The 14,535-nt window shown below is 51.8% G+C and overlaps 1 protein-coding gene across 1 annotated transcript in view; it reads left to right on the top strand.

Moving 5' to 3' along the window:
- NWD1 (NACHT and WD repeat domain containing 1) overlaps window positions 1–14,535 on the top strand; it is a 55,819-nt gene that overhangs the window by 10,287 nt on the left and 30,997 nt on the right. Inside the window, 5 exon segments of the mRNA XM_034997180.1 lie at window positions 2,382–3,654; window positions 9,516–9,719; window positions 10,929–11,088; window positions 11,697–11,814; window positions 12,451–12,609. Coding sequence (XP_034853071.1) covers window positions 2,382–3,654; window positions 9,516–9,719; window positions 10,929–11,088; window positions 11,697–11,814; window positions 12,451–12,609 — 1,914 coding nt within the window.

Genomic DNA, 14,535 nt, shown 5'->3' with positions numbered 1-14,535 from the left:
AAATAGAGATTCCCCCAAAAAAGCAAAAAAAAAAAGTAGGAAGTAATTCCATGTATCCTTCACCCAGTTTCCCCCACAGGTAGCATCTTGCAAAACTAGAGTCGTACAACCAAAAGTGGACATTGTGACAACCAGCAAAGCATCACTTTTTTTTTTTTTTTTAAGATTTCATTGATTTATTCATGAGAGACAGAGAGAGAAAGAGAGGCAGAGGGAGAAGCATGTTCTCAGAGGAGCAGGGAGCCGAACATCGGGCTCGATCCCAGGACCCCTGGGAGCTGAAGGCAGACGCTTAACCCACTGAGCCACCCAGGCGCCCCTGACAAAACATCACTTTTACAAACGTGCATTTCGTGTGTGCACGTGCACATGTGTATTTCACGCTAAGAAAATTTCACACCCGTGTAGCTTCGAATAACTGCCATAGTCCATATGCGGGACTGTTTCCTCACTGCAAAGTTCCCCCCCACTACCCTCTTAGAGTCACATTCGGCCCTGCCCTCAGTCCCCAGCCCTTGGCAACCAGTAATCCGTCTCCATCTCTATAATTTGTTATCTCAATGATGTTATAGAATGGGATCACATAGTCTGCAACCTTTGGAGATTGGCTTTGTTCCTTCGGCATAAGGAGCTCAGCTTTTCACAAGCATTGTTTCACAGAAGATGCGGCCAGGAGCCTAGGCAAGGTTAAACTAGCCCTAGGGCGCCTGGGTGGCTCAGTTGGTTAAGCGTCTGCCTTCGGCTCAGGTCATAATCCCAGGGTCCTGGGATTGCGTCCCACATCGAGCTCCCTGCTCAGCAGGGAGTCTGCTTCTCCTTCTCCTTCTGCCGCTCCCCCTGCTTGTGCTCTCTCTCTCTCTCTCTCTCTGACAAATAAATAAATAAGATCTTAAAAAAAAAGAGAGAGAGAGATTAAACTAGTACACCCATATTATGGGAGAAGAAACAGACTCAGAGAGACGCAGTGATTTGACCAAGGTCGCGCAGCCTGCAGGAGCAGAGCAGATGGTCTTGCATTGATTCATGCTGAGACGTGTCCCAGAAGGATCCCATGTCAGGACTGTCAGTTGCCTTTATCCCCGACTTCCATTTGAGGGCCTGAGGGGGCTGTGGTGTCACTCCAAGGAGGGCTTTTGTGTGGCTCTTATCTCTGGCTCTGAGACTGAGTCCTGTCTCCAAGGGAGCCTGACTCACTCAGCTCCAGAGACCTGGGAGCCTCTGCTGGGCCCAGGGCAGCTTAAAAAATAACTCCTCAGGTCTGACTGCTATTTCAAAACAATGGCCTCTGAGGAGAAATCTGTGTCTGCTCTTGGCTCTGGAAAATTCGGGTCCTCAGGGCAGCTGCTGCATGCTCTGGGACAGGGGTCAGCCAACCAGGGCCCAAAGGCAAAATTCGGCCCAACACTTGTTTTCATAAATAAAGTTTTATTGGAACACACTCAACATATTAGTTCGCATGTTGGCTATGGCTGTTTTCACGCTACAACAGCAGAGTTGAATAGTTGTAATGGAGACCATTTGACCTGTGAGCCTAAAATATTTACTATCTGAGCCTTTACAGAAAAGCATGCCAACCTTTGCTCTCAGCCTCACTGCTAGTTGTCTGGAGAACTGAGGCTGCCACAAGTGGGAGCTCAATAAATGTTTGTTGAATGAATGTGTGATGAGGGAGGCACCCAAAACTGACATTGGATATTTTTTAAATTGAAGTGAAACTCACATGGCATGAAATTAACCATTTTAAAGTAAATGATTCAGTGACATTTAGTGCATTCACAATGTTGTGCAATTACCACCTCTGTCTAGTTCCAGAACATTTCCATCACCCCCAAAGAAATTCCATATTCATTAAGGGTCACTCCCCATCCCTCTCCCCCAGCCCCAGCAACTACCGTAGGGTTTTATAACGGGGCTGCTTCTCACATAGAATCTCTGTGCTGCCTACACCAAGGTTTCTTTGATTTATAATGACTAAATCAGCGCTATTCTTGGCCCAGCCCCTGGACCAGCAGCCTCAGCATCACCTGGGAGCTTTTTGGAAATGCAGACCCATGGGCCCCACCCAGACCTGCTGAATCAGAACTCCTGGAGGCACAGCCCAGACATATGGGGTTTTTGAGCCCCCAGGAGACTCTGGCAAACTATAGTCCTCTGGCCAAATGTGGCCCACTGCTTGTTTTTGTAAATAAAGTTTTATTGGAACCCACTTGAGTGCATTAGTTTGCATATTGTCTATGGTCATGCCCGGTGACTCCAGCACACATTAAGTGGGAGAACTAATGTCCCTACCTCCCCAAATATGTCTCTCAAGTGTCTCCACTCGGGCCAGCTGATCACACAATGATGACCACACTCTCTTCCCATCTCCCTCACTTTTTCAGTCATTGAATGGGAGATAGACCGGGGCCTGCTGAGCTTGACAGACGGAGACCAGGGGGCAACCGTCTTCTTGAGAGAGATCCAAGACCTCCACAAACACATCCTGGAAGACTGCACCCTCAAGATGGTAGACCAGCTCACAGATGGCTGCCTGGACACGGATGCCCAGAACCTTCTCAGTGACCTCAAGGGACGCATTGCCGACATGCAACCCGGAGTCCTCCAGGCCCACCACCTGCCATGGAGCCGAGACCTGGTGAACCCCAAAAACAAGGCTCATGCTCAGTACCTGAAGGAGCTGGGGGAGCAGTTTGTGGCCAGGGCTAACCACCAGGTCCTTGAGCACCTCCGGGAGCTGGAGGCGGGCCGGCGGGAGCTGGCATGGCTCTACCAGGAGATCCGCCACCACCTGGGGCTGAGTGCCGAGGCCACCCGGACCTTTTGCGGGCGCCAGGAGCTCCTGGCCCAGCTGGCACAGCAGCTCTGGCAGAATGACGGCCGTCCACACTCACCCATGGTGCTTTTTGGACCCCCAGGCATCGGAAAGACAGCTCTGATGTGCAAGCTGGCAGAGCAAATGCCGAGACTACTTGGCCGCAAGACGGTGACCGTCCTCCGGCTTCTGGGGATGTCACAGATGAGCTCCAATGCCCGGGGCCTGCTCCAGAGCATCTGCTTCCAGCTGTGCCTGGCCTACGGGCTGCCCCTGCCCCCGGCCCAGGTCCTGGAGGCCCATGCCAGGGTGGTCCAGTTTTTCCACACCCTCCTCCACACTGTCTCCTGCCGAAACTTCGAGTCCCTGGTGATCCTGTTGGACTCCATGGATGATGTGGATTCCATCTGCCGTGCCCGGAGGGTCCCCTGGCTGCCTCCCAAATGCCCACCGAGGGTCCACCTCATCCTCTCAGCCTGCTCAGGGCAGCGGGGGATTCTAGACACCATGCGACAGACGCTGACGGACCCAGGGGCCTACTGGGAGGTGAAACCCCTCTCCGGAAACCAAGGGCAAGAGATGATCCAGCTTCTGCTGGCAGACTCGAGGAGGACGCTGAGCCCAGAGCAGAGGGAACTGCTCTGGGCCAGCCTCCCGGAATGTGGGCACCCAGGACGGCTGAGGCTGGCCTTCGAGGAGGCCCGGAAATGGGCCTCCTTCACCATACCTGCCCCTCTGGCCTCCACTGCTAAGGAAGCAATGCACCAACTGTGTGCCCGCCTGGAGCAGACACATGGGCAGCTCCTGGTGGCCCACGTGCTGGGCTACATTGTGTCTTCCCGGTAAGTCTCTGTTGTCTTCACGCTCTTTCTAACTGAGACAGAATGCATGCACTCGCCCCTCGGGGCTCAGAACAGAAACGTCTTCTCTCACAGTCCCTCTAAAGGCGCCAGGGGAGCTGGTTCTAGGCTTTTCTCTTCGTTTCTGTTGTTGCCAGCAACTCTTGGCCTGTAGACCCATCCCTCCCACCGCTGCCTCTGCCCATCTCGCCGCCTCCTCCCTGTGGGCTTTCGTGTCCCCATTTCCCTCTTCAGGGCCCACTCTGATCTAGGAAGACCTCATGGTATGCTGATTGCTCCTCTAAAGAGTGTTTTCAAATAAGGTCACCTTCACGGGCTCCAGGTGGGCATGACCTTTGGGGGACACTATTCAACCCAACACAATTCATGGATCATAAAGTTCGCTCTCTTAAAGTGTATGGTTCAGTGACATTGAGGACATTCACAGTGTTGTGCGACCACTGTCCATCTCCAGAACATTCCCATCACCCCAAAGGGAAACCCCATCCCCATTAGCAGCCACTCCCCACCCCCAGCCCCTGGCGGCCCCAACCTGCTTCCTGTCTCCATGGGTCTGCCTGTGGTATTTCCTTTGTACAATTTTTACTTAAAATACATTGAGGGGCACCTGGGCGGCTCAGTCGGGTAAGTGTCTGTCTTTGGCTCAGGTCATGATCCCAGGGTCCTGGGATCGAGTCCTGCATCAGGCTCCCTGCTCAGCGGGGAGCCTGCTTTTCCCTCTCCCTCCATCCCTGCCCTTGCTTGTGCCCTCCCTGTCTCAGATAAATAAATAAAATCTTAAAAAAAAAAAAAAAGAAATATTTTGAAATTATAGACTAGTGGAAGAATTCCCATAGTACAAAACTAGAGCAAAGACTGGCCCACACATCAGGGGTTCTCAGCCTTGGCTCTACTGATATTGGGGGCCGCATCATCAGCATGTGGGGGCTGTCCTATGCACTGTAGGGTGTTGAGCAGCATTCCTGGCCTTGACCCTGGATGCTCATAGTACCCCTGAGCTGTGACAACCAAAAACTGTCTCAGAATATTGCCAAGAGTCCCCTGCAGGCAGAGTAAGCCCCAGCTGAGAACTACGGCCATACACCCTTCCCCCAGAATCCCTGATTTGCCGCATTAGCTTTCTCTCTCCCTCCCTCCCTAACCCCCTCTAGTTTTCTTTCTTTCTTTTGCAAATTCATTACAGGCATTATTCCCCTTTACCCTTAAATACGTCACATATTTCTTACAAACAAGGACAGTCAGAACCCCACATCGCCACAGGACAATTACAAAAGTCAGGAAATACATCACAGAGGCAATAATATTATTTAATGCACAGTTTACAGTGAACACTTGCCAATTGTCTCAAAAACGTCCTTTATAGCAGCCCCCCTCCTCTCCGCCCACACCCAATCCAGGATCCAAACCAGGATGGCATGTCTAATTTAATTGTCAAGTTGCTTTGGTCTCCTTTAATTTGGAACATTCCACCATCTGGTTTTGTCCTTTTGAAGAGTCCGGGCCAGTTATTTTATTGATCAGTGCTTCTCAACCCTTGATGGGGATTCGTATCTCGGGTCTTGTTTTTGCATAAAGAATCTGATTCAGCAGGTCTGGGCTGGGGCCAGGAATCCCATGTTTCTCTCTGGCCGATGCTGATGCTGCTGGTCCAGGGGACTACACCTGGGCTGGGGGGAGTTTGTAGAATGTCCCTCCATCTGGGTTGGTCTGATGTTTCCTCCTGATCACATTCAGGGTGAACCTGAGTGATGCTCAGCCCTTCTCAGGCACGGATTTTTTTTCTTTGTTGTAAATCTGCAAGCTCCCCTCTGTATTTAATAGGTAATATTATGGGGAGATCTCAGAGAAACCTTTTTAAAGCCAATTACCCTGAAGGACTGACCACCAGCGTGCATCTACACTTCATCCCAAGCTTGTCGTGTGGGAATCAGCAAAAAAAGCACATAGGAAAATCCAATTTCAATGTGTTTCTAGAGCTTTAGGACTGAATGCTTACATCTAGCTGCTCAGCCCAGAGAAAGTGTCAAGGCTGCACACTGCGATGTCAGGATGGTCAGGAGCCACTCTCAGAGCTGCCGGGTAGGGAAGGAGGGGAGTCAGAAATAAGGAGCAGGAGAGAGGAGTGGGTCCATCATGCACCCAGCAAGCGGACTCCGGACCCCCAGGAGGGTGGGGCGGAGGCCAATTAGCAGGCACATGGCAACAAAGCCAACACTCAAGCTCACCATCAGAAATGCTGGACTACGGACGCCTGAGTGGCTCAGTTGATTAAGCAACTGCCTTCAGCTCAGGTCATGATCCCAGGGTCCTGGGATCGAGTCCCACATCGGGCTCCCGGCTCAGCGGGGAGCCTGCTTCTCCCTCTGACCCTCTCCCCTCTCATGCTGTTTCTCTCCCGCTCACTCTCTAATAAATAAATAAATAAATAGATAGATAAATAAATAAATAAATAAAATATTTAAAAAACATATATATATATATAAAATGCTGGACTAGCTGGTTTTGCCTCTTTCCAGTTTCACAGGCAGGTTTTCCTTCCAGACCTTTTCCTTTGCACCATGTCAGTCAGGATGGCAGTGATCTGACCAGTGAGGGTGGCTTTTTGTTTGTTTGTTTGTTTGTTTGCCAGCCACAGAATCCGCTCGTGCTAGTGTGTAGGAAGTCAGGGCTTTGTGCCAAGGCCATGGGAAGAGCTCAAGCGGTCCAGGACCACCCACCTAATTGCTGGCTCTAGGGGGGGCGTACCCCAGATCTCATGCCATACCCCAGATTTTGTGACTGGTGCCCGCAGAGTGGAGGCTGGGCCTGGGTTCTATAAGAGTACAAAGACGGACTGGGGAATGTTCCAGGGTGAAGGGGTGGGCCGTCAGGCCAGCCTGATGCAGTCCGCATGGAGGAGGTGGTGTTGTCATGGGAACCAGAAAGCCATGAGAATCAGAACAGTTTCTCATCCCCTGGCCCTCTGGGTCCTCTCTGCCCATTGGCTTCTGTTCTGGACTCTTCCTTTGTTCCACTTGCCTCGAGCTTCCACTGGCATCATGAGCCCCCATTTCAGAGACCTGGCACCGCCTACTGGCCCCTTCTTGAGTCCCGATTCCAAAATCTGGGGAGACAAAAATAATCGACCTGCTCAGTCCCACGTCTTGTCCAATTAGTAAAGCCGAGGGTCTCACGGGGGTGTCGGATCAGCCGCCCCAGGGACTGGCAGGGGCAGGTGGTTTAGGGAAGGAGCCTACAGGGGTAATTTCGGTACCTCTTGTTCCTTGAAAACACATCATGCTTCCCCACGCAGTCAGCGTGCTGTGATGGTGGAGAGCCCAGCTCTCAGAGCAGATCTGAGTCCTTCTAGGCCAGTGGTTCTTGCCGGAGGAGATTCTGTCCCCAGGGGACCCTTAGGCCACATCCAGGGACATTTTTGGTTGTCACAGCTTGTGGGTGATGCTGCTGGAATCTAGTGAGCGGAGACCAGGGATGCTGCTAAAAGCACAGAACAGTCCCCACCGTGAAGAGTGATCCGAGCCCAAATGTCAGTGGTGCGAGGCTGAGTAATGCCGGGAGGAACACGCCTTGTGCCTTCCCTCACTTCTCTATCCAGCACCTGGCAACCATTAATCTACCTCGTGGTTTTCTGGATCCTGCTCTAAACGTTTCAAGTAAATGGAATCATACCCTGTGCGGTCTTTTGTGACGGATTTCTTTCACTGAGTGGACTGTTTTGAAGGCTCCTCTGTGTTGCAATGTGTGTGTCCGTACTTTGTTTCTTTCTATGGCCAAAGAATATTCCATTGTGTGGATATACCCCTGTCTTAGTCCATTTGAGCTGCTGTAACAAAAACACCATAGAGTGGGTGGCTTATAACAATTTATCTCTCGCAGTTCTGGAAGCCTGGGGAGCCCAAGGTCAAGGTGCCGGCAGATACAGTGTCTGGTGAGAGCTCGCTCCCTGGTTCATAAATGGGCATCTTTTTGCTGTGTCCTCACGTGACAGAAGGGATAAGGGAGCTCTCTGGGGTACTAAGCCCATTCATGGGGTTCCACTTTCATGACCTAACCACCTCCCAAAGGCCCCACCTCCAAATATCATCACCTTGCGGATTAGGACTTCAACCTGTGGACTTGGGGGAGACACATACTCAGTCCATAGCAACGACATTTTGTTTATCCATTCATGGACATTTGGACCGTTTCCACCTTCTGGCTATTGTGAATTATGCTGCTCAGAACATGCATGTACAAGGTGTGGTTTGAACACCTGTCCGGAGTGAGATTTTAAAATCATAAATCTGATTCAGTCCCTGCCCTGATTAACCCTTCCAGTGACTTCCCATCACCTGGCTGCCTTCCACCCCGTGCCTGGAGCACCGGCCCCAGATCTCATGCTGGCCCCTTCCCTCCCACCCAGTCCCAGCTGCGGTGGCACCTTCCTAGAGGGACCCACCTCCTCCAAGAACAGTCTCTCTCCTGCCTCCCCCCCCACCATGTGGCTCTTTTTCGTGTGACGCGGTGTATCTTCTTCCTAGCCATTGGTGTTACCCAATTTCTTTGTGCTCTTTTCCTGCTATTTCCTACCTGGCTCTGGGGATGAGAAGATAAGCTTCATGGGTGTCTAGCTCTCTGTCCCTCAGGAGTCAGCATGGTGCCTTGCATGGAGACGCCCCTCCATGAATAATGGCTAAACAAACCTGCCGATGGTTTGTTGATGAGCCACTGACCTCCTAGGACCCAGCATCTGCTTCTCTGAGAAAGAATGGACTGGCCTGGCCCCTCCCCAGGGGGCCCTGTACAGAGCCACGCTGCCAGGGAATTATGGGACTGCAGCTTCCTTGATAGACATCCTGCAAGCCTGCTGGGCTGTTCCATCCGGCTCAGGTGGGATGAGCCATCGAACCTGAGCCAGAAAGGAGGGGACCCAAGCTTGATTTGTACTGAGGGTACATGAAAGAGTGGGAAAGAAGCTTCTATCCTGAAGGAGAGGGTTTCTGAGGAGGCACAGGACCACACAGGGGTGCTGGTAAGTGGACCCCCGAGGTGTAACTCCCAGGAATTCTGGTTTGGAGAAAACTGTGATATTATAGCTGGGATTGTCCAAGATGATTGATCTCACAGAAGAGACCCCAGGGGACACCCACCCTGTTATACACTAGAAAACACTAAGTGAGCAGGTGCTCTATATATGTGGCAGGTGTTCTGATCAAAATGAAGATTTCGATCCACATCAGAGAGTTAAACACACACACACGCAGGTTGCCCACAGAAGCCAGCATCCCTCTTTCCCTTGCTCTGAAGGGTGCTCTGATTGCTGTCCTTCCCGGATGAAATGTGCAGGCAAATCCAGTTTTCCCAGTTTGATCCTCTCAGGTATCAGGAAGTCCCTTGTGATCCAGCACCGAAATGTCATCACTCATCCCCTATAGGGCCACTTCCCTAGGGGTGGAAGGCAGCCAGGTCCAGTTGGCCTTGGTAAGGAGGGTGGATAATTTTCTGGGGCTGGAAACACGGGTGAGGCCAGGGTGGGCACAGTTGGTTTCTGCATTATTTTTCTAAATGACCTCTTGTCTCCCTCCCTATGCTGCCCGACTCATGCGAGACTGGGGAGAGGCTAGTTCACGGCTCTGCGGGTGTGTGTGCAGAAGGAAAGAGCAGGAAGGTCTTCCTCGATGGGCACAGCCGTAACCGGGCATCCGTACCTGCTGGGCACGGTCCGAATGCCGACCCTCAGGGTGGACCCCTTGGTGGCGGGCAGGGTGCTGTGCTGCTGGCCACGTCTCCCTGTCCCTGGGTGTCTGCGCCCTCCGACCGCAGGAGACACAGCGTGTCCCAGTGTCCGTCCCTTCTCCCTGCAGGCATGGGCTCTCAGAGGCAGAGCTGAAGGACGTCCTGTCCCTGGATGACGAGGTCCTGCAGGCTGTGTACCGGGACTGGACCCCGCCCAGCAAGGAGCTATTGCGTTTCCCACCCCTGCTGTGGGTGAGGCTCCGCCGGGATCTGGGCCACTGCTTGGCCTGGCGGCCCGTGGACGGCTTCACGCTGCTGGCCATCGCCTACAGGTGGGTCCGGCATGGTGGACATGCTGTCTGGGCTTCCGGGAGCGAGGGCTCGCTCATCGGGCTCCTCCTTGTTCCAGATCCTTCTTTTATCCCCGTTCCCAGCGAAACAAGGGCGTTTAGCACGGCATTCAGGGGTTTCCACACCACTAATTAACTAACACACAACTAACTCGGTTTTTAAACTGAGGATACATTCACATAACATAAAATTCATCCATTTAAAGTGTACAATTCAGTAATGTTAAGTGCATCCACAATGTGGTGTAACCATCACCTCTAAAACGTTCCAGAACAATTCTATCCTCTCAAAAGGACACCTGGTCCCCATCAGCAGTTACTCCCCATCCCCCCACCTCTCTGCCCCCAGCCCCTGTCTGGCACCCACAAATCTGCTCTCTGTCTCTGTGGATTTGCCTCTTCTGCACGTTTCATATACATGGACCCACACAACATGTGGCCTTTTGTATCCAGCTGCTTTCCTCGGCATAGAGCTTCCAAGGTTCGTCCGTGTTGTAGCGTGAATCAGGGCTTTGCTCCTTTTTGTGGCTGAGTAATACCCTGTTGCATGGATGGACCACATTTTGTTTATCTGTTTGTCCATTGATGGACACTTGGGTCATTCCTCGGGCTTGTGGTCAGTGCTGAACACGTGAGCACAAGTTTTCATTCGAACACCTGTTTTTTTTGTTTTCTTTTTTAATTCTTTTGGGTCTATACCCAGGAGTGGAGTAGCTGGGTCCTACAGTACCTTATTTTAAGTTTAAGTTGAGGAACCCAAATGTTCCTTTTTAAAGTAAATATATTTAGGGGTGCCTGGGTGGCTCAGTTGTTAAGCGTCTGCCTTCAGCTCAGGTTATGATCCCGGGGTCCTGGGATTGAGCCCCCTCATCGGGCTCCCTGCTCAGCGGGAAGCCTGCTTCTCCCTCTCCCACTCCCCCTGCTTGTGTTCCCTCTCTCGCTGTGTCTCTCTCTGTCAAATAAATAAAATCTTAAAAAAAATATATATATATTTAAGGGGAAAAAGAAAGATGGGCCAATTTATAGATGAATGTTAGGTAACAAGTAGGACAGGTGGTCAGCAGGCCAGCGAGCATCTGGCAGGTGGCTTAGGAGGGACCTGCATTTGGGAACAGGTTTCTGGAAGGCTGGGGGCCCCCTCTGAGCTCACCCCACCCCCCAGGCCCATGAGCCCGTGTCCCCTCTCTGCAGGCAGCTGGCCGAGGTGGTCCAAGAGCGCTACCTGTCCGGGCCCGAGAGAGCCAAGAGGCACGGAGTCTTGGCTGACTTCTTCTCAGGGGCCTGGAGCCAGGGCACCAAGAAACTCATCACTCTGCCGCTGGTGGGGAAGCCCCTGAACCTGGATCGCAAGGTGAACTGTCTGTCTGGGACCCCCTGCTCACTACCTGCAGGCTCCACGCTGCTGTGCAGGCAAAGCCAAGGCTCCCTGGCCAGGACCACTTTGCTCTTTCTTTTCCATCCAGAATGCTCTCCTCACCTTCTTCCCTTCCCTTCCCACAGAAAGCAGGATGTCCCCTCGGCCTCTGAGCATAATGGGGGGATCAGGAGCAGCAGATGAGGAATATGCCCTCCATCCCCAACATTCTGGGGTGGGGGGCAGAAGAATCACAACATTCAGGCGCATACAGAACCGCCCTAAACTCCTGGCATCTCCCACCCCTGGGCCTTTGCACATGCCATTCCCTTGCCCGGGAATACCATTGTTTTCCTATAGGGTTCCCCAGACAGACTCCTACTTAAACTCCAAGACCCAGCTCCGATGCCCCTTGGATTCCCTGAGCCCCAAGTTCCTCCCTCTGCCTCGGCCCTGCCTGGGGTGGGCATGGGGCACCTCCATCTGGAATTGTGTCCCAGTCCCCTCCAGTGTCACACGCGCGTGGGGGCTTGGCCCATGTGTGTGGAGTGAATGAGTGAGCTGTGTCATCGTGGCCTGGCTTCCAGCCCCCTCCTCCCCTGCAGGTGGCCCCTCAGCCCCTGTGGTTCTCAGACACGGTGGCAAATCTGCGAAAGCTAAAGGAGTTGCCCCATCACCTGGTCCACTCAGGACGCATCGAAGAGCTGAAACAGGAGGTTCTGGGTAAGGGTTGCACCCATTGCAGGGGACAGTGAGCGGGTCCCAACCCTCTGCTGTGCTCCTGCCTCCCGGAGCCTGGGAAGGGTAAAGGGCAAAAGTCAGAATGCTTGGCTCCTCCTAAGACAGTGGTTCTCACCAGGGGTCATTCTGTGCACCAGCAGGGGACACTTGGCAATGTCTGGGGACATTTTGGTTGTCACAGCTGGGGGAGGGGTGCTACCGGCATCTAGTGCTAGTTGATAGTGCAGAGGTGAGAAATGTGATCTTCGAATGAGACCCTGTCTGTCTGTCTGTCTATCATATCTATCATCTTTCATCTTTATACCTATCCGTCTATCATCATCTATGTACCCATCCATCTATCCCTCCATCTTTCTATTTGTCTATCTATCTATCCATCTGCTCCTCCCTGTGATTCTCAACCCAGGGTGATCTTGCACCCGGGGGACTCTTGGGGCAATGTTCATGTTTTTGATTATCACTACTGGGGAGGTGCTACAGGCATCTGGTGGGTGGAGGCCAGGGGTACTGATCAGCATCCTACAGTGCACGGCCCCAACATCCGCAGTGCCGATGCTGAGAACCCCCAGAGAAATGGATAGGTGTGTGTGCCCCCACAATACCCCCTGCCCCCCACAGGCAACATGAACTGGATTTCCTGTCGGGGTGTCTCTGGGGGCATCGAGGGCCTGTTGGATGACTTTGACCTGTATGGCCCTCACCTGGACTGTCCCGAGGTCGGCCTGGTCCGGGACGCCCTCCAGCTGTGCCGCCCGGCTGTGGAGCTCCAAGGCATGGGTGAGTCGGCCTGGCCGGGAAGGGGGGGCGGGCCGGGGCCTTCACTCTGCACTGACTTCTAGAAGCCCATTCTCCTCACTGAGCCCCCAGCTGGATTTTCATTAACCCACACACCTTTCCTGTCTACACCTGTGGGGTTTCTAGAATCTTGAATTGAACCTGGAAGAGCTTTGGATTGAACACTACCAAAGCAGTGTCCGCCCCCTTCCCTGGCCCGGCACCTTTTTCTAGAAAGGGCCAGATAGGAAAAATCTCAGGCAAAAATCGAGGAAATTATGTCAGTACTTAATATAACAAGGCAGAAAACACGTTCCCATGACCTTTTTTATTGATAATATTCAAAATACAATCATAATAATTGAACATGATTTTTTGTAACACAAGTCTACTCAAGGGGCGCCTGGGTGGCTCAGTTGGTTAAACATCTGCCTTCAGCTAAGGTCACAATCCCAGCATCCTGGGATCGAGCCCCACATTGGGCTCCCAGCTCAGCGGGAAGCCTGCTTCTCCCTCTCCCACTCCCCCTGCTTGTGTTCCCTCTCTCGCTGTCTCTCTGTCCCTGTCAAATAAATAAATAAAATCTTAAACCAAAAAAAAGTCTACTCAAGAGAAAGAAGGGGGCAGTTTTTGCTCTGGGGGAAAACATTTTGCTTAATTGGGGTTCAAAGTCGGTGTTCCCTGCCATCCTGTCCATTGCAAATATTGATCTGTAAAAAACATCCTTAGCTCCTGGGGTAAACCGTTGGGCTGGGTTTGGTCCACCCTCTGCCCTAGAGCTCGAAGAATCTCTGATGCTCTGCCCAGGATGGTGTTTTGTTGGTCTGTTTTCATCTTCATTTTTAAATTGTGGCAAAATACACAGAACATAAAATTTACCAAAGTAACCATTTTTAAGTGTACAGCCCAGTGGTGTTAAGCACATGCACAATGTTGTGCAGATATCATCACCATCCATCCCCAGAGCTCTTCCATCTTCCCAAACTGAGACTGTCCCCATGAAACACCAACTCCCCACCCCCACCTGTAGCCTCTGGCGCCTGCCGTCCTACTTTCTGTCTCTATGAATCTGACCACTGTAGGGACCTCATATCAGGGGAACCATGCAGTATTTGCCCTCTATGACTGGCTTCTTTCACTCACCATGATGTCCTCAAGGTTCATCCATGTTGTATTTCCTTCATTTGTAAGGTTGAATAACATTGCATTGTATGGATGGACCACATTTTGTGTATCCACTCATCCCTTGATGGACTCTTGGGCTGTTTCTCCCCTTGGCCCATTGTGAATCATGCCGCTGTGAACACAGGTATACAAATATCTTTTCAAGACCTTACACCAAGACCTGGAGTATACACCCAGAAATGCAATTGCTGGATCAAATGGTAATTCTGTGTTTATTTTTTTTGAGGAATCACCATACCATTTTCTTTTTTTAAAAGATTTTATTTATTTATTTGACAGAGACAGAGAGACAGCAAGAGAGGGAACACAAGCAGGGGGAGTGGGAGAGGGAGAAGCAGGCTTCCCGCCGAGCAGGGAGCCCGACGCGGGGCTCGATCCCAGGACCCTGGGATCATGACCTGGGTTGAAGGCAGACGCTTAACAACTGAACCACCCAGGCGCCCCCCACCATACCATTTTCCACGGTGGCTGCACCATTTCACATTCCCACCAGCAGAGCACAAGGATTCCAATTTCTCTACATCCTCACCAATACTTTTAATTTTCTGATTTTTTTTTTTTTTTAGATTTTAAAAAATTTATTTATTTGAGAGAGAGAGAGCAGGGGGAGGAGCAGAGGGAGAGAAAGAATCTCATGCAGACTCCATGCTGAACGTGGAGCCCCATGCAGAGCTTGATCTCACAACCCCAAGATCACAGCCTGAGTTGAAACCAAGATTCAGACACTTAACCGACTGAGCCACC

The sequence above is a fragment of the Mirounga leonina genome, unplaced genomic scaffold (genome assembly GCF_011800145.1).
Source record: "Mirounga leonina isolate KUSES-001 unplaced genomic scaffold, KU_Mleo_1.0 Mir_94, whole genome shotgun sequence".
Lineage (NCBI taxonomy): Eukaryota > Metazoa > Chordata > Mammalia > Carnivora > Phocidae > Mirounga > Mirounga leonina.
Note: the sequence above shows the minus strand (reverse complement) of the source record. Positions and strands in the feature narration are given on the sequence as shown.